The 19,858-nt window shown below is 39.8% G+C and overlaps 1 protein-coding gene across 6 annotated transcripts in view; it reads right to left on the bottom strand.

Moving 5' to 3' along the window:
- Positions 1 to 19,858, bottom strand: part of RPS6KC1 (ribosomal protein S6 kinase C1) — a 91,002-nt gene that overhangs the window by 27,554 nt on the left and 43,590 nt on the right. For all 6 annotated transcript variants that reach the window (XR_012774833.1, XM_075496407.1, XM_075496405.1 and 3 more), the window contains 3 exons: positions 14,807 to 14,899; positions 2,965 to 3,012; positions 1,238 to 1,370 (listed from right to left, as the gene is read on the bottom strand). Coding sequence is in view for 5 of the 6 variants with exons in the window: in XM_075496407.1 (XP_075352522.1) it covers positions 1,238 to 1,370; positions 2,965 to 3,012; positions 14,807 to 14,899 (274 nt within the window). In the remaining variant the exon portion in view is untranslated. The remainder of the gene's footprint in view (positions 1 to 1,237; positions 1,371 to 2,964; positions 3,013 to 14,806; positions 14,900 to 19,858) is intronic.

Here is a 19,858-nt window from a genome sequence, read left to right as displayed (position 1 = left end):
TTATTATTTTATCCTGTCTCTAATCCTTTGATTATGATAGCCTTAAGGGTAGTTGGTATCTGACACAGTTGGGGTTTTTTTCTGTTTTAGGGGTTTTTTAAAAATACTATTCCTCCAAACAAAACATACTAGCTTATGTGGAGATTACAGTTCAGGTGAGAGTCTCCATTCAGCTGAATTACACACACCTCAAGAAAAGTAGCATTGTATAGAGCAGCACTGTAAACCCTCGAGATCACCATCAGGCAGTACTGTAATGTGAGGCCTTTCTTCATGCATCACTGCTCATGGCAAAATTAAGTCACACATAGCAGAAACAGTCATTGATGTTGTAAAGTTAAAGTTAACTGATCTCATGTGACATATTGTTCATGAAAAAGCCAAAATCTAAGCTATTAGGAAAAAAAAAGAAATAATATTCAATGTAATAAAATTATCTTCTCTATCAGTTAGCTTAGTTCCTTCACATCATCCATTCTGACTGAATTATTAACATTTCCTAAAAAGAGAACTATTAGCAATCCCAAAATTTATATTCTGCACTCATTCTAAACAAATATGGGTAATTACATTTAGGGAATATTTAAATCCAGGTGTTAGACCAAAAAAATCAAAATGTAATTATTTTGTGCCACCTGTTCCCTGTACATTTAACAGGAATTTTATACATAGTTTGAAGGCACAACTCTGTGGTTCTGCTTTGAACTCCTGTGTGATGCCACTAGCTATTTTCTTAAAAATCCAGTTCAGAATAACTATGCAATATTAACCAACAGGCAAATGTTCATGTTTTTAGCAGAGAGTTACTAAATTATTGTGTGAATACTTGTCATTCTAACTATAAGATGCTAAAAAGATTTACTTGCCAAAGTTTACAAAAGTAGCCAAAGACTTTATCTCTGAGAAATGACTGTAAATACTGCAGATAGCTGTTGCAGTCAAAGCACTCACTCTCCTGTAGAAAATAAACAGTTGGAAGCTTTCAATATTGCCACAATTCCAGCAACCCATCAGGGTTTGAGGCCATTTGAAACAGGAATCAGATCCACCGCAGAATGAGGCGGAAAAAGAGGGAGGGACGGAGGATGGGAGTGGGGTGTCTTACATGACATCTCTTAGGCACACTAAAAATATTTTAATTAGATGTATAAGAGATTAATTTGACAATGAAATGTATCATTGATTAAAACTTAAACCTTTGACTCTTTTCAGCAATATACTTAAACGAGACACAAACCTTCTGCATGCTGTAACACGAGAAAGACAGACTCCTCGGAGATGATGTACTTGTGCAGACACACCATGTTGGGCACACAGCGGGGGATGATGGTCGTTCTGCTCCTGCTGTACTCACTACTTTTCCTTAGACCCTGACAGAGAACAAAAAGGTCAGTTGTACCCTCAGTTGCCTTTGGAGCCTGCTGTGCTCTGTGTTTATCAACCAAACTAATCTATCCGAGTTACTCTGGGCTTCAGAGAAACCACTCATCTGCTGCTCTATGCCCCTCAGTCCCCCGAGGCTGTGCTGATGGCATCTGGCGCATTTCCAGAGAACAGAAGATGGCACAAAGCTGCCATTAAAATCAATTACATGGGTCAATGTTTTTATTAGAATCTCTCTCAAACTAAGTCATCAGGATGACACTCAGTTATTTCCCTGTGACCTTTTTTTAAAATTTTATTTTTGTGTATGACCAAAAGACACTATTAAAAAAATTCAATTCAAGTTCTAAAGACAAAAGAATGCCTTAGCCTTACAGGTAATCCTCAGATTTCCATTGTACTTTACTAAAGACAACAACCACCACAACAAAAAGGAAAGGAAAGGATTAGTCTCCTTGAGAGGTAATGATTTTTGGGAGGTAGCACAGAGATGAAGTTGCCAGAAGTGAAAAAATTGATGTGGGAGGGAGAAAAGGAGAGGAGAGAGAAAGAGAAAAAAAATTATGTCAATAGTGTGACCTATTACAATATTGATAAACATAAGCAGTTAAATGGGAAATTCAATGTTACCCTATCTGCCAGTAGATAAAGTGAGGTTCTAATATACGATATTCACAAATAATCCTGAGGAACAAACAGGTTTTCTGTACCCTGCGCATACTTAAGACAAACAATTTCAAAGGCCAGATGCACAAAGTCAAGGCAGGGTTGTAAGCCAGACCTGAAACAAAGTTACAAAATGCTACCAACTAATTAAAGCTCCATGTTTGGGACACAGTTTTTCAGCCCTTCCTCCCATCAGCAGTGGAATTCATGTCAAGGTGAGCCTGAAATAATGGCCACAGTAACCATACTCATACTAAACTAATTCTCAGCATCACAGATGCTCCGACCATACTGGGATCTTGATCTGAGCACTTTCTGAAACACAAAAGAGTAATGTGAAAAATTTTATTCTGACCAATTAACTATTCATTAATTCAATCATTTAGTAACATTAAACTCAGTTGTTACAGCCTATTGATGTAAAACACAGGAAAGCAATTTTTAATAAGACCAGTCGTCCATTTCATCCAGAATCCACTTTGGCCAGTATCATATTCTTCAGCTAAGGGAAGACCAAACACAAAGTGCTGTGGATGTACTTGGGCTAAGGAGAATTTTCACCTTCATCCACAGCCTGCGCATGTCCTGAGCCACCAGGGCTTTACAGATGTTTTAAACAGCACATTGAAACCGTGATTCTTTACCGAAGCCTGCTAAGGTGTTGGCCTCAATAACCGGTGGCAGCTCAAGTGAGTAAACCAGCACATCTGAGCACTAGAGACATTACAGAGAAAGGAAAGGAAAGCATCTGAATACCAACAAGAAGAATTCCAGTGCGCTTAATAGGGATATATGTATTAACATAACAATATATCGCAGAGATAACTCTATACATTAGATGCAAATTGATCTTTGTGTGGTGGTGTAATTTAGGATGCCAAATTGTTTAGAGGAGTAATAAAAGACTTTACTCACCTTCAGTATAAAAGTCTGCTGTGTTCTAGTGTCCATTACAAGCAAAACCTAAACAAAAAGTATTCAGAGAAATATTTAAGATTCACATGAGTAAGTTAACAAAACACAGTTCTTAAGTCTGATGTTGACTATTCTTACAAAGGAAGTGATAAGTAATGATTAAAAAAAAAATAAAATTAAAGCCCTGCAGCATACATTTGATAACCAGTCTTTTTTTAGGAAAGAAATACGATTAAGGATATAGATCTCTAGAGGACTACCAGAATGCCACCTGATTCCCAATCAGCTAACTTAAAGAATGAATCCTAACTTGGTAACGGAAATAACCAATACTTTATAAGTACACCAATAATCTAGCAGAACCCAATTTACAGAAATGCAATGGTAGCAACACAACGAAGCACAAAAAGTAACCTTCACATAGCATTACCTTCCTATGTCACTTCACTTAAATCCTCACTGTACCTACCTTCCTAGTCCAACACTTTTCGGCATCAGGCTTCTTACACATCAAAAATGTTGCCTACCAGTGGGTTACCAGAGGGGTTTTTTGTGGGTTTTTTTTTGTGGGGTGGCTACATATGTGCTTTCCAGGAAGCTAAACTAAAAGCTGGTCAGACACATGCCCAAGCCACAAAAAAATGTTTTATCAACTGGATAGTCACTGCTGTCTCATTCCTCCACTGCCATTCTTGTTTTGCAGCACTCATAAGCCACAACAGAAGTGGCTGAAAGGAAGTCCCTTTGTGCTACTGTAAACTAGTATTAAGGTAACAACAACAAAAAAAAAGAGGATTTATTTAGGGAGAAAAGAGTGGATGGGTTCACTGCAGAGAGGAGAATAACTACAGCTGCAGAGAGCATCTTTCTTAGGAGTGCATCACCTCCACTGAAAGCACTTTAAACACAGCACAGCAATGAGAGGAATACTATGTAATGACTATCCTCTTAGCAAGCTCCATTTATTTATGCATTGAAAACAAAACAAGCAAAAATATATATGTGTATATGTATTTGGGAAACTGCATCTTTAGGGAGCTGGAACTCTCTGCATCTCCGTCTTCAAATCACCCTGCTCAGGAATTAATTGTTTGCAAACTCCAAGAACACAGATGCACTTGAAAAGCACCAGCTGCAAGACAGCCACATGAACAGCACAAGCACAAGCCCAACCCTCCTCTAGAAACAAGTACAAGTGTACTCACTGTTTATTTACAATAGACACTGTAAACTTCCAGTATAAATATTCACATACAGTTACACCAAAATATTTAGGCTGCAAAATCAAACACCTAAAGGGCTGCAAATGCCAGCACTGGGGTTACCAAACTTTGAGTTCAATAGGCAAGATGCAGCAACTCCAAGTCAACAGACAAGATGCAGTGAAGACAAGTCAGCTGACATCAAAAAAGACTTCTTGCAGAGGAATGACATGTCAGGAGTAACATGGTGTTGGATTCATCAGGTGACAGGAGAAGGACAACACAGCACACCGTCTCCCTTACCTCCCTGCTGTGTGGGGCAGCAACGCAGTCATGCCCTGCTATCCCTGAAAGGGTGAAGTCTACCAGGTTGACATGCTGACTTTCCCCACGCCAAGGGAACTGCAGAAACAGCCGTCCCGTGCAGTGCCCACAGCGAGGTGAGGTGAAGGCGTGCAAAAGGCCCAGGCAGCTGGGCCAGGAGGGGAGGTCTCAGGGCAGGGTTGTGCTGGCTTCTCCCAAGCAGCAGCTGCAGCAAAGCAACCTTTGCTCTTTGGGATGGCCACATTCAAAACACTGCCCTCCGTCTCTCCCCATCGCACCCTTGAGCATCTCAAGCAAGAGGAGGAGAATTGGACTCTTTTCTAATCATTTCGCTCTCACCAAATTTCACCAAAAGAAATAAAGTGACAGCCACCTCAAAGACCTCCTCCTTTACTAGGGTTGCACCCAATTTTTAAAAGCTGGTCTATATACTGGGGGGGGGGGGGGAATCAACAGAAGTTTGTGTTACCAAAATTCTTTGACAAAGGAATGACACACAGTTTCCCTGTCAAGGGCAAAGTAAGGAAAGGCAAATGTCCCCAGGCCACTGAGTCTGCCAAACAACTTTTCAGGCCTCTTACCTGGGGCTTCCAGAAACAGTGGAAAGCAGCTGAATAAGTAACAACTGTAAAACTGGTTTTGTTATCCTTGCTTAATCAAAAGGTGCGAAATTAAAATTTAAAAAACCAAACAAACAATAAAGAAAACCAAAAGAACAAGAGAAAAATAAAAGCCACTTTACAAGAGGTGCCAAAAGAAGATAAAATGGTTCAGAAACAACTATGTGTTTACAGTCCTTCTTCTTCTCCAAAGTTTGTTTGTAACTAGACACTGTTCACATTGAGGCAATAAATACGAGAACATATGTGATTTTTTTTTTAAATGTGCCCTTTGACTGTCAAAATCTCCCAAACAGGTGTTGGCTAAATGATTATAAATTGGCCTCTGGATACACCTCTTCAACTGAGCCGTACAGGACTGGCGATAATATAATTAGACCTAAAAACATCAGGCTGGTGAATGCTTTCCATCTGTTTGGCAATAATGTTTAGTTAACAATAGTCTTTAAAAGAAGCACCTTCAACTTCAGTTCTTAAAGTTATTTATAGGGCCATTCTTAACACACCAGCACTCTTACTAACAAGAGCTTTAGCCACTTGGAAATTATTAGCCATACGGCTGTATATGAAAAGGAATGGCAGCATTTAACATCTGTATCTCTCCAGATTTACAAGCATCAACCTCATTTAAAGTCATTTCTTAATGAACAGTTCCACGGTCTGTATTAATATTATAGTTGCATGCACAAAGATCATAAGGAGCCAAACATTTTTTTAATACCAACAGTAGGCCAATCAGTAATGAAGCTGTCAGCATAAAGGACAGAATAATAGCTTCTTTAACCCTCAAACAGGATTTGTTCATTTGTAGAGTAGAAGACACCAATTTAAAAACTGCTCATGGGTTTGCTCACCTTTATAAAGACAAAAATCTAATTTGGTACTAATTTGATACAATTGTCTTTCCAATAAAAGGCTCCTAAAGCCATCTTTTATTCCATGATAAAACAACTGCTATAACTAAAACTGTCATGAAATAATTACCTTTGATAGCATACCTTATTGCACAAATACAATTAATGTATTCCTCCCTTTCATTTTTCACACTTGCTTATCAGCACTGTATTAGCATATGGTGTAACAGAACAGATTACTGAGCTCTCGCCCTATAAGACAACATATAGAATGACTACCACTAATGCAAATAAAGCAGTCAACGGGTCCCTTTAGGGCTAGCTTCATCTGTTGTTATATTACAACATCAAAATGAAAGTAGCAGCTACAGTTTTATAACTGTAATAACAACAAATAATATTTGTGTGCCTTTGAGGTTAACTACCTAGATGGACTAACCAGTCTTACTAACCAGCCTCTTTCTTTTTCCTTCCCATCAAGCATCATACCTTCCCCCAGCGATGACCATCTACAGCTCCACTTCATTTCATGGAAAATTATTTCGTTGCTGATTCAATACCCACCTTTCTGCAAGACTGTTTACCTCAAAAGGGACTCCAAGAAGCCCAGGAAGAGCCATAAAAGTAACTTTAGAAATTCACCTAGCGATGCTCCATTTGGCCCTGGCAGACTGTGGACTTTACATGGGCCCACCAAACCAAAAACCTGCTTCAAGGGGACGCAGCCTGTGTGCATATTACAAAAAAGGTGGTTTAACCAGATTCATCCAAATAATTAAAGGCCTACATGAGTGAATAGTGAATAGATCACTATCAGAAAACTGACATTTCAGGAAGGAATAAGAGCAGGAAAGAGATGGTCACAAGTATATTCGCTTGACTTTTTATCACACGTCCAGAGTGGAGAAAGGTGAGCAGTTCTTGGATGCATTACCAGGCTGCAGAAGTGCATAACAGTAAGCCTGCCATTGATCCAAATGTCAACTTATTCTCCTCACCTCATGCTTTACAGCCAATTACGAGATAGTAAAGCTATCTGAACAAGTCTTTCCTGTTTGCGTTTCTTCACACTCCTCTCCCACTGCAAAAGGGAGTGCTTCAGTAACTCTTTTTCTAAGATTTCTTTTTAAAATGCAAAGTGACAAGTCTCCACCCTAATGGTACGATGGGACAAAACAGGATTCCACAGAGCATTTCCTATGGCATAACTCTGTTCCTCTCCGGAGCGGATCACACAGAGATGCTCGCGTTAGACTAGGCTGCTCCTAGCTCGCATAAGCTGATGGAACCTGTTTCACTGATGATGACTACTGTGTAACTTCTAATATTTAATACCTCCTAACAATGAGCTGTCGACTGTAACATTCAGCATCCAGTCTCAGAGGGGAGGGAGAAGAATGCACAGCAGGGCATTCCTGGGCACTGAGCAACTAGACTGTGACACAAAAGGAGACAAGGCAAAATCCTATTTGTAATACTAATGTACAAACAGAGTCAAGGTCTACATATCACGCTGGCTTTTACGGCACTGTTGCTTGTTCATTCCTTCCCCATTTTTCTATGCTGATGACAACCTCAACGTGGCCAAAAACACTGACAGGCAAATAGCAATTGCCACAAATAAACATATAATGTAAATAAGTGCCTTCACCAGCACAGACATCCCTATTTTGTACAAGCACTTGGGCTCTCAGGCACATCCCAAAAAACAAGTGAACACAGCAGCACTGCATGGCAGCATCTCAGTAAAGTGGCAGATAGCAATACCCCTTCATGATGCCAAATAGGATTTTCTACTTCTGATTTTTTTTTTTTCCTAAGTCAAGGGTTAATTCTGATGCTGACAGCAGCTACTTAAAAAAATTAGCTTCTTAGATTTGATTTACAGTGTATCCAACAGCTTAGTGGAAAATAAATTAAATTCAATTCAATATAGTAGGTACAATTAATTGGAGAAAAATAAAATAAAACCTGCCTGGTAAATAACCATAGTCTAGCTTTAAGAAAACAGTTAATTTTAGGACCCTTTAAATGCACAGAAATTAGCAAATGTTTCAGTATGCTAATTTTTTTTAATTAAAAGATATTTCTGCAGTAAAAGCTCTTTCATATGCACTACTGATTCTTCATCAAACGTTAAGTTTCCAACTTAACACCAGTATAGCCGGTGGCAGCCTGAAGGTTTACCATCTGCTGCCACCCAAAGTCACGGTGGCCACCTTCAGAACATATGCATCAAAGCCCCGAGATAAGAGACTGAAGGAATACTGCAGAAGTCAGCATAAGGGGAATCACAAACCCAGAGGCAGGCAACAGGCAAGTCACCAGGAAAAAAGAACGTGGTGAACCATTAGTCACCCTATCGAGCACCCAACCAAGGTCGCGGGGGACAACACTGGAAGAACTAAGGACTGCTCGAAATGTACTGCTCTCCTGCAGGTGGCTTTAACATAGATGCAGTCCTCTATCACACTGCAGACATTTGCTTCCCCAGTCCCTCTTTCTCTTCTGGGTTTTTTTCCCCCTCCCTTCCCCCCTGCACAGCATCTAATACTGACTTTTTTCCAGTCTCCACACTTCCAGGATGTGGCACAGAACACACCTGTGCTTTTTGTTTACTTGAGTAGGTTTTAACACTGATCAAAATAAACACCTCAAAATACGTTTGCTTACAAAAATGTGGCTTTAAGTTCACTAACACGGGTTGAAAAACCGCTCGTGCCTGACCAAAGAAAATGGAATGGGATCTTTTACTGCAGTACCAGATACCAGAAAGGTTTTGAAGACACACCAGAGCTCAGGGATTACTTTAAAACCAGCTCCATTTTGTTATTAAATTGCCATCCTACACTGAAAACACGTCATGTAATAACATCACCAGTGGGCCATCTATTAATTCTGGTCCTTGTCTCCTAAACGAATGGACTCTCGTCATACGATAGATTCTCTAGCAAAAGTCCTACAAACTCGAAGATGTATCAGATGATCAACTAGGATTTTTCTCCTTGCATTTACCTCACCAGTTGGAAAATCCTATTACAGGTAGTGACAAGACAACCAGGAATGAGACAAGGTGGTCACTTGATCTAGCATGAGTATTCGGGACTGCAAGAAAACCTTAGCAGGGGCTGGCGCACGGCTGGGTGCCGCACTCAGGGCATGGTTGCGGTGATGAGGCAGAAGCAGGCGTGCAACTCCCCCCTGCTCTCCTCAGCTGTGCCAGCTGTCAAGGCTACCAGGATTAAAAGATCTACTTAACACAGATTTATTCTTGTCACTTTTCAGATTACACCACCCGGACTCTCACTCATCTCCCTCTGTCGTTATAAAAAGAGATTACATTTGGCTAATATGTATAAAAAAAATGCGATTATTGCTTATCCTTGTACCTGTGCAATATGAATTATCTTCAGTTTGCAATTATTCCTCCTTTCAAACCATTATTCTAAGGAACTTACAGCTCATATATTCTATGACTTGCAATAATAGTGTACTTAAAAGACAAATGGTGCAGCTTTAAATAATGCAAATGCTAAGAAAGCAGCATATATTCAAATTCAAATTTTTAAATACTTTCTGTTTGTTCATAACAGAGAGGAAAGTCCACTTTCTTAGAGCAAACTAAAAACTGGCCAATAAATGACAAATGGTGAAATATTAACCTAGAAAATACATCTGGCAGGTTTTACTAGAGAATACAGTTTACAATATGAAACTCCACTCAGCATCACAGAGTAACTGCCTGGCACCAATTATGTACTAAGCAACTTCATAACAGTTAGGAAGACAAACTTAAATAATTTTGGTTTAAAATAAAATATCTCTAGAAATTATTTCTTTCTGGAGGCCAGAAGATACACACAGTTCAGCCTGCACTGGAATATTCAATAATTTAATTTCTGTTTTATAAAGGGAAGGGCAAAAATCTGCATTACTTTACCTAGTCTTAGGACTGTTTTATGTCAGATGAAACAAAATGTTCACTAAAGTCAAAAGAAATTTTAGTGAGACAAACAAGAAAGAAGCTAGAGACACACTAAGGGTTATAACAACAAAACACTCAGAAATGGTGTTCAGACTGGTATAAATGGAAAGACTTCAGGAAAACAAGTGGCAGCAGTTTGAGGGCAGGGAAGAAGGGACAGGACTCTTTCTAGCTGGGAGAGAGATCATGTTTTTAAGTTGAGCAAGCTTTGTTACTTGCGGCTCGAAACCTGACTGTAGCTTAGGAATAATCCGGCAGCAGTAGGGAAAGGAAGGCAGTGAGCCAAGAAATCAGTTTTGACAACGACTCTGTAGTTGATTTGATTTTGTAGGACTTGACAAGTCACTTAAGAAACTAAAGGGTTACCAAAACATAAAACAAGCTCTTAAAAGTTTCTTTATTTGTATTAATAGTTACTCTTATTACTCAGTTTCAGATTTTCAACCATTTTTGTCACTGCTGTTTTCCATTATGCCATGTTTGGATGAGGAAAACTTGCTAGTCTGTTGAATTCATTATAATATGTTTTCAGCCAGTTTCTCTTTCTAAGCATTGTAATGAAACAATGAATGTCTGTACTCGATCATGCTGTTTCTTATAGCTCCCTTTTCCCCACACCTCTTACGTATACACAGCCACTCATTCAAATCCATAAGATGATCTAAAGACACTTGGCAGTGTGCACCTGAGAGCCAGGTGAGAGAAAACATCTGCTACGGTCAACTCAATTTCACAGCTGCAACAGTCTTTAACCTCACCCCAAAATAAAATGCTGAATATTTAAGTTTCTAACAAACACTAACAGGACATAGGTAACTATTCATGCACAGCACAGACACTGCCATAAAAAGAGTGCATTTCTCCTATCCTCTGATTAAATTCCATTAAAACTAACCATAACCTGTTTGAATTCAACAATGGGTCTGCAGATTATGCATGCAAACTCTACATATATTCTATATACTTCTGCTTTTTGGCACTTTGACTCATCAAGTAGACAGGTAGTAATCTCACTTTCTAAATAATTAGTAATACTGATTTGGTTCTTCTGCATATTTCTAAGGTCAATTCACTAAAACGTACTACCATCAGAGTTACGACTTCTCACTACAGCACGACAGCCACAAAAAATAACCTACACTCAAGATTAATAGAATTGCTTCCAGTTCTTCAGAAAAGAAGTTATCTACTTCTAGAATCCTCTTCAGAAACTCCCAAAATAATTTCAGCAAGGCTGTGATGAGAGTATTTTATTTTATAAGGCTTCAGATTGTTTAATAAAGCTTAACAAACAGCGTATTGAACAACAAGCTCAAATGTACAGACATCTGCAGAAGAACTGATCACAGTCACACCAGTGCCAATACAGACAATGTGGCTTGATGGGGGACCAGGGGAGGGGATAGAAAAGACATAAAAGACAGTCATTGGTTACAGAGGCATAGTTATTACTTAATGCACTCTGCTTTCAAGATGAATCTTTAAATTGAATGAATCTAAATAACAGAGGGTTCTAAAGAATAAGAAATTGGGTTTGAAACAGCATTGTGAAGGTATCCAGCAGCACCATAACAAAGTCATTTCTTTAGGGGCCAGTTGTAGCTTCAAAGGAAAGATTTGCCTAGGGCAGAAACTCAATACAGAATCTGCAACCTTGGTTTTTAATTAGGCAAATTTTGAAAGCAAAAATCTTTTCTATTCCGAAAAGAAGTTTGCTACTTTAAGGTACATGAACTGATAAAATAATTGATCATTCTTGGTTGGTGATAACAGTAGCTAAAATATTTAGACATTAGTCTGTTTTCAATGCAGTACCTCTGCATTGAAACTAACAGGAGCTTTGCTGCCCAGTCAGCAGCACCTCCAAGTCCACAACATTTTCAAGACAAAAGCTACCTTTATAATTAGATTAAACCTCTATTTTCAGAAACCTACTCACAGGTAGGCTCTTTCCCATAATAAACACATAAAATACCTGCAAATACCACCTAGTTAACCTTTGACACCATGAAGTAAGCAAACACAGCAGCAGCAGAATTCAAGAAACCTGATTTCCTCAAGCAAAATGTAGGTACTCTTGGGTCTATTAAAATAGGTGGATTTATACCACAGCCTTTGCATGAGAGCAGAAGCGGAAGGATGGGAGGCGAGGCACAGATACGGTCATTCTTCTGTGAATTTTCACAATATTTTAAAGGAGTTTAATAATGCTAAGATCTCTAACTCTCTCAGATTCAGCAGAAAAGGGTCAATACAGCAAAAATTATTCAGGTGACAAGGAAGGTGGAAAGGCAGACAGAGTGGGAAAGATGGCACACTGGGAATAAACTAGGCTAAAATTAAATGTCTAATCATTCTGCCTAGCCTAAAATAGTTTGAAAAACCCAGAGTTTCAGGTAGCAACAAGCATTTTGTCTGTGAAAATGAAGCCAATTCAAAACACTTCAAGAGGCTTCAAAAGAAGAACAAAGACTGACATTACTTTAAGGGAAGGCGCTGAACCTTTCAGCATTTGATGGAGTGCAGGTTAACAGCTGGTTTTCTCGAGGCGGCACTGTAGCAGGCAGACACCACTCCAGGCTTCAAGCAGCAGTGGGAGAACAGGTCTACAAACCAACCACCACCATTTTTAAGTCAGGGTGTTTAAGCCTGTCTTGCACAGGATTAGGCAAGACAGCAATAAAAATGCCAGTGGCTCATTACTATCCACACACCCATTTTCTGCTGAAACCAAAGCAGCTACCTCAGGGTTAGAATAGAAGAGTATTTTCAGGCAAAACTCTGCATGATGCTGAATCAGTTGCAGACTTGTGCCCAAAAGCATGGCATCTTCAATGCTGGCCCTGAAAATCAGAATCCATTTTCAAGAACAAACATGCTATGTCATCTGCTTAGCTCCAGCGAGAATACCTACACATCTATTCGCATTTCTCCATGATGTGAGCTTTAGGGCATATGCAAGCAGAGAAGGAGGCAAAGAACAGTGATGGTGAGGAAGCAAGTGAGATAATGCTTTGAACCAAAGGCAGGGGCATCATCTCCAGCACACAGATACATGTGCACACTTTTGTTTCATATTCACATGCATTTTGTGTATGCATTATAAAACCAAATAAAACATGCTCTGAACATTTGGGCTTAGAGCAGCTTTTCATTTGCCTCAACTTTATCAACACTTAAAAATACATGAAAAAAGACAGCATACTCAGAGTAAGATTAAGTTCATAATAAGGAGAATCTGGAAGTAGGTACGCAGAGTATAAAGACACCCGAAAGAATATTGCTCCCTTTTTCATACAATAATTAAACATTAACTCTGACCCCTATGATATTGTTTACACATGAGCATACCAGCTGTATACACGGGCCTGTTACTCCTCACGCACATCTCCAACACTAAGATCTTGTATTTTTGTCATTACCAGAACACTGATTCTTCCCAAGTCTGCCTCAAAGATCTGGACACATTCAGCTGGCACTTGGGACACTTACTAGAGCTGTGCTCAGAGAGATCTAGGAGATCTCATAACACCAAGGACTCCAAAAGCTTCATTCTGATTAAGCATCCTCTCCAGTCGCTGTTCATTATTCTTATACGAGAACGAAGATACCGAAAAGGTCTGTCTTTGTTCATTTCCAACACTTCTGCAGCCTGACATTGTCAGACTAATTCACAAAGTCCATGCCTACTGCATCCATTTAGTGACTACTAATTTAGTTAGTGCCTACTACTCCAAGAGATAGGTGCTCTTTCCAGCCTCTCTCTCTGATACATATACAGAGTGGAACGCAGGCTAAATTCTGTACTTCAACTGAAGAAAGAAGATACAATAAATATGAAGTCAGAGCTGAGAAAACCTTGTGTGCTATAAAAACAACCATAATACCTAGTGTATATAGCCCTCTGAGGAGAAGTTATCAACTTATGCACATAATTACAACAAAACAGGCAAAGAAAAACAAAAATCAGTCCCCATATAGCTAGGTTCAGTCCAAGAAGAAAAAGAAACCGAGAAATACAGACCTTAAGAGACCAGCTACAGGTTTTCTGATGCACATTACAAATGCATAAATTGACCATGCATCAGTACATCATGCACAAACCAGGGACTACATAAGGAACTATCAAAAGGCACAAGGGAATTGGCACAGCAAAAAGGAAATGAGCTTTTATAGTCTGCATTAGCCACTGCCACATTGCTGAATAATACATCATCTTAAAAGTATTTGGTAAGGTGATAACTAATCAGCATTATCAAAACAATGCAGCAATTCTTCTGGTCTCTTAATTAGGCTTGCAAAAAAAATATATGGTCCTTCACTGTTTACAGAGGGGTATTACCCTGGGATTTTGGAAGACATTATTTGCCTGAGTCAAAAATAAGCTTGGCTTCATTGCTGAATCTCTGTCTTGGTGGGGGATTTCAATTCCAAAGTCTCGGGGAAGGAGAACAGTCGTGTGTGTCCCCCAGCACCCATTTCAAGTGACAGTTCAAAAGTAGGAATTTCTACCCTTCTATATTTCAAGTATCCACCAGATTATTCAAGTGAAAACACATGAACTCGTCCTTACCCCAGTATTGTAACCATGACTTCATTTTTGAAAAACAGGCCTCATCCTATTGAATGCCACCAAACATGTACCTTATCCTTTAGCTCAAATATATTTTGCATGACCTTACATGAATTGCTTAGATAAAAGCCTTTTTTCTTCTACTTTTGTTATTTTAAAGTGCAGATGCATTTGAGTCATTTTCCCCTTTTGTTTCATATCCTTAAGATCCACAGCTTCAAAGACAAAATGTCAGCATGCAGTCGATTTATGACTGAACTCTTGAAGAGACACTGAAGAATTACCTTGTCAATCACCCCAAGGACTCTGAAGGCCTTCAGTTCCTCGGCAGGGCTCCTTAGGTTCCAAGAGGGCCTTGAACTTAGTGATCCTGGAGGCTAATGGAAGATATCAAAGATTATACATCAATCAGGGTGGTACTTGAAGGAAGACTGCCTGCTGAAGCAAATGCCAGGCCGAAGGAAACTAAATTTATCATAAATCAGAGAGAGTGAAGATGAAAGGAGAAGTTTTCTGTTTGTCCTTAGTGGGGGGAAAAAAAAAAACAACTTGCAAATAAATAAAAATCGAGATAACATTGAGAACAAATATTTTAAAAAGAAAAAATAATTAATTTTTATACTTTCTATGCTTAATGGAACCTGGCAATCGATTACTCAATTCTTACCGCATCACAATAATCAATCAAAGCCTTACAGGTATTCTGGATACAAAATAATTCAGAGATCACTGAGGAGGAGAAAGCAAATTAGAGGGTTTTTAAGTCTGAAGAACATAAAATACAGAATTATAAACAGGGTTCTCTGGTGAGCTTTATGAAATCCTTTTAATAACAAGATGCACAACAGAAACGATTCCTAAAACTGCCTTAGAAAAAGGTAGCTAGCCACGTATCATTAATCTAGAAATTAACACCATAGCAAGAGAACTGTCAGGTGCTAACTATTCAAGTAGTTAATACGCATAGATTTTTGTCCGTGCTATGTTTTGTAGTTTCTCAGGGCAAACTCAAAGCTTGCATGTCAAAGCAGGGAACAACGTTTCAACTGGAAGTCTTCTGGGACAAAGATCAACCTCTTAAGCATCACATACACCTCTGGCACATTAACAAACATTTTCAGAAGTTTCTAGTTGCCAGCTGAGAGAATTCATTAGATCCTCCTCCAAAAATTCAACATGCAGTTTCTATTAGAACCACAGACGTGGATCTTTTCCTCACAAACAAGGTAACTTAATTTGCAGAGTTGCTGAATGCCAAACTCTTTTTAAGCGTAACCTGGCCTCCCCAAGTACACTTCTATTGCACAAAGGTAAAGGAAGGTGAAACTCCTTGATTTTTAGGCTTCTAAGAGGCAAAAGCTGTTTATCTAATTTGTCAGCATCCTGAGGCAGTATTTAACAAATATGTCACAAAGGAAAACTGCTGGTAAGCAATTATGCTGTGGATTAAATGTTTAAGTATCAGGAAAAATCAAGAAATTTTCCCTTCTGATCAGAAACTCCCAGAAAAACTGAAGATCCTGAACTAGGTAATTCCATCTGCTTCCTCCCTAGTGTTTCCCCTCCAACATCTTTACTGTGCTGTCCTCAAAGTCCAGAGCACCTCGCCAAAGCCCTCCCCAAAACTGGTTCCTCTTTGTGTTGCCAGTCAGCCACCTTCTCCTTCCAAATTCTTTCCCAAAAATCAACTCTTGTTTTAGCATTGCCTGCAAAATTAAACAGAAAGGTTCAAAAACACATGTTCAAAAAGCAAGGAGAAAACTGTGCTTTTCTGTTGTGTTCACCTACTGGGCTCTATGTTAAAAAGAGTTTATTATTTATCTTCATTTATCTATCTGGGTCTTATAATTATTTTGTCATGTAAACAATTCCGAGCAAGAGTGTCAACAGCAGTTAAGAGAAAACAGCCCAGATTCTACAAATCACTAAAGGTTTTAGTATGAAGAAGAAAAAAAACTCGACATGAAGCTTTTTCTCCAAACCTAATTTAGGTTCCACATTCTAGCGAGCTGTTGGAAGGTCGAGGGAGTTCTTTTGTTGGGTTGTATTTTAAGAGTGTGCAATTTTTCTGCAATAACGAAATATTTGCTTTGAAACAAAGAGTTGTGCTAACACAGGGTTTATTCATGACAAGATTTCAAAAGCATTCTAAGGAATACATTTAATGAAAGAGAATATTTCCAAATCCTCTAGACTACTATAAAAATTTCCACTTCTATCTGCATGCTATTACATTTTATAACCATTCCTCCATAATCAAGCTTTTAAAATTTTCTCCTATGCATAACATTTCAACCAGGATTTAAGTTCATACATCTCTTCAGAAGTTAATAGTTGCCTAATAATGCTATAGAATCAGACTTCTGCACCCATCATGTCTGAAGAGCCCAAAAAAACCAGTACCTATTTTTGGGTCCTTCTCTAAAATATCACCAATGGCGGCACAGTCAGTAATACTGTGTACACACATTGTTTTCCATATACACATTCTACAGTCACTTCTTACCTTAAAACGATTAACAATCACATCCACATCTCCACAGCCCCCAGTAGCCTCTCCATTTTTATCAGTTTCAGGTTATTTTTTTCTCTTTACAGTACTTTGGTTTCACTGTTGCAAAGTCTAATAGTGGAGCCCAGTGATGAGGAGGCATCACATTCTGTTGTGAAGCAAGCCGGAAGCAAACTAAATACCCAATTCCCAGAACTACAGCAATTAAGCACTCTATGAAGCTGCCTGCTCCTCTGAATAGAGTAAAAATCCAAGCTCAGCATCTAGCCAACGATAAGAAAAATAACTGCAAAACAGCGCTCTCATCAAAAATAGAGGAACAAAAAAAACCCCCACAAACCAGGAAGGAGAGTAACAAAAACTCAAAGGCTTCATTTGCCTTTAGAAATAAGGCATTTATATTCTAAAGAAAGTGGCAGGCTACCTCTGCCTGCAGAAGGCCTTCAGCAGCCTGTCCAAATGTTCAGCATGCTGCTCAGTTATCCCAGGACCTTCTCTCCTGTGGCTAGGCCCTATATGTTTTGAAACTATTTCCAGACTACAGTGAGCTGCACAGCTGGAGTTATCTGACTTGGGATCACTGTCACCACCTTCCTTTCCCAACCATCACCTTTTGGCTAGCATATGCTAATTTCAAGTGGAAAAGGTTGATGCTGATTGTGATGCTGGCCTCTGCAAAGGCTCAGCAGCTTGTGGCCACCACTTGCCTTCAGAAGGCTCTAGTTCTGCAAGCTACGCAATGAAATATGGCAATAGCTCTTGCCTCAGCTTTAGCATCACTGCCAGAGGTTTTAAGAGCAGGGGGAAAAAGAGAAGTACACCACCAGCCAAGCAAGAGGAAGATCTTCTCATGTTAACCTCATTTAAGGCAAGAGCACTATCCCCAGCCTCGTGACACAAACACCATTTGATGGGAAATGATTCTACTGCTGATGCTGCCACCATTGACAGCAGTCACCACAGAACCTCAGGATAAAAAAGAGCACTTTCACAAACACCAGTGCAGAGCTGCCCATCAAAATGCGATCTCCCCTCACCATTCAGAAGTCTGTGTCTGATGACTTCAGTAACCATCCCCTTGTAGCACGGCCAGACCCTCGACTGCAGCAAGGAGATGGTCTTGCTTTGAAGCAGATACTGCCGGCCTGAGGTGCAAGGCTCCACACCGTGGGTGTGAACGAGCTTCCAGCTCTCCTGGCCTGGCAGAACACCTTGGACCCTTCCTCATTCTGCACCATGGGAAAACAAAGTTGCATCTCTGTATGCATCTGAACGTGGACAGAGCTATGGTATACTTCAGAAGGTCCCCAGTGATCACCAATTTGGGACTGCATCTTCCCTGAAGCTGGGACACATCTGGGGTCATGCACATCTGGAACCAGCAGCAGACATGAATGCAGAATGTGATCTTGGAAGCCTTGAGACTGAATTTCTTATTTTATGTTAAATTTACATCTCACAGAACTACAGCAGTGTATTTTCTTTACACTTCATGTAATTTTCATGCACATTTAATGAGAATTTTAGGAAGTAAGATATCCTCTGAAAACTGCAAAGACTGAAGACTGCTTTTCCTGTTTGGGCATCAGGCTTGCATGTAACTCTTGTTACTAAATTGCTTTGAAAATCAAAAATAATTGACATTTTAAAAGACAACAGCTTTTATAACAGTGCGAAGAGAGACAATTCTGAATATAAAAAATTGGGCATAACTAGAACCACAAATAATTTCAAAGAGTGAAAAAAATATGCGTTATAAAAATACCAAAGTTAAAACAGACCCACAGCCTGTACGTGTAGCTGTGCTGGGCCTCACAGCTGACAGCTATGTAAGACTGCAGCTTTCTGACGGTCAATCCAGTGTGATTCAAGGGCTGTTGTTGCAGCTCCCACTCAGGCTTGGAGGTGGCTCCCCAGAGCTGCTGCTTGTGAAGGGGCAGAGGAGAAAATACAGCTTGAGAATCTGCAAAATGGCCTGCTGCTGCTGTCACACGGTATTCTTGAGCATTTGTTGTTGAAAAGGCCCTTGAGGCTGCCATGCTGTGCCAGAGGAGGAAGAGAAGGACAGCGTTTGCTGCAGTTTGTTTTTCCAGAAGGTCTGCATGCCTGTTTACAACCTCCAGAAGCTGTCCCCACATCTCTCACTCCTACGAGTCACAGCAAGGTTTTTCTCAATGTTTACAAGACCCTGTCAAGTGAGATCCCAGTTCACGGTCAGTCACAGTTGCGTCAGTTCCCTGTACTTCTTTTCAGCCTTAAGAAATCTTCTATCCATCCGTAAGCCCTTTACCCATAACCTTTTTTTAACAGTGCCAAGTGTTCTCCAAACACCTCCTCTTGTGCTCCTCTCTTCACCACTCAGACTTGCCAGCAGCAGGGTGGTTGCTAAGGGTGCTACCCTTGAGGGCCACACTGTTGGCTTTTTACTGAGGCAAGAAAAGTAACAAACTACTATTGTTCTTTGTTTGGTTTCCATGGCATCAAAGATAATTTTTGCTTCTCAGTTCTGAAATGCCAGGCCTTCGCCTCTAGGGAAATATGGCCTTCGAAGAGGCAAGGGCCTGGCATTTTGGGCTGCAGAAGAATAGCTTGCTTCCTTCTGCCCCAGGTCCCCAAAGAAAAGCCACCGTGCTTTACCATCACGTGATGTTCAGATGGCAAATGGGTGGCTTGGAGTGCGTTTAGCAGGCATAGTCTTTTGAGACTGCTGCACATGGTTCAGCACACAGCTGGCAGCCCGAGCTTTTGGGAGATATGAGAGGTTGAGGGGTGCAGGACAATAACTGAACCTGCATTTCTGAGCTTACCTCTTCCCTTACCGGAT

Source organism: Mycteria americana, chromosome 3 (genome assembly GCF_035582795.1).
Source record: "Mycteria americana isolate JAX WOST 10 ecotype Jacksonville Zoo and Gardens chromosome 3, USCA_MyAme_1.0, whole genome shotgun sequence".
NCBI lineage: Eukaryota > Metazoa > Chordata > Aves > Ciconiiformes > Ciconiidae > Mycteria > Mycteria americana.
Note: the sequence above shows the minus strand (reverse complement) of the source record. Positions and strands in the feature narration are given on the sequence as shown.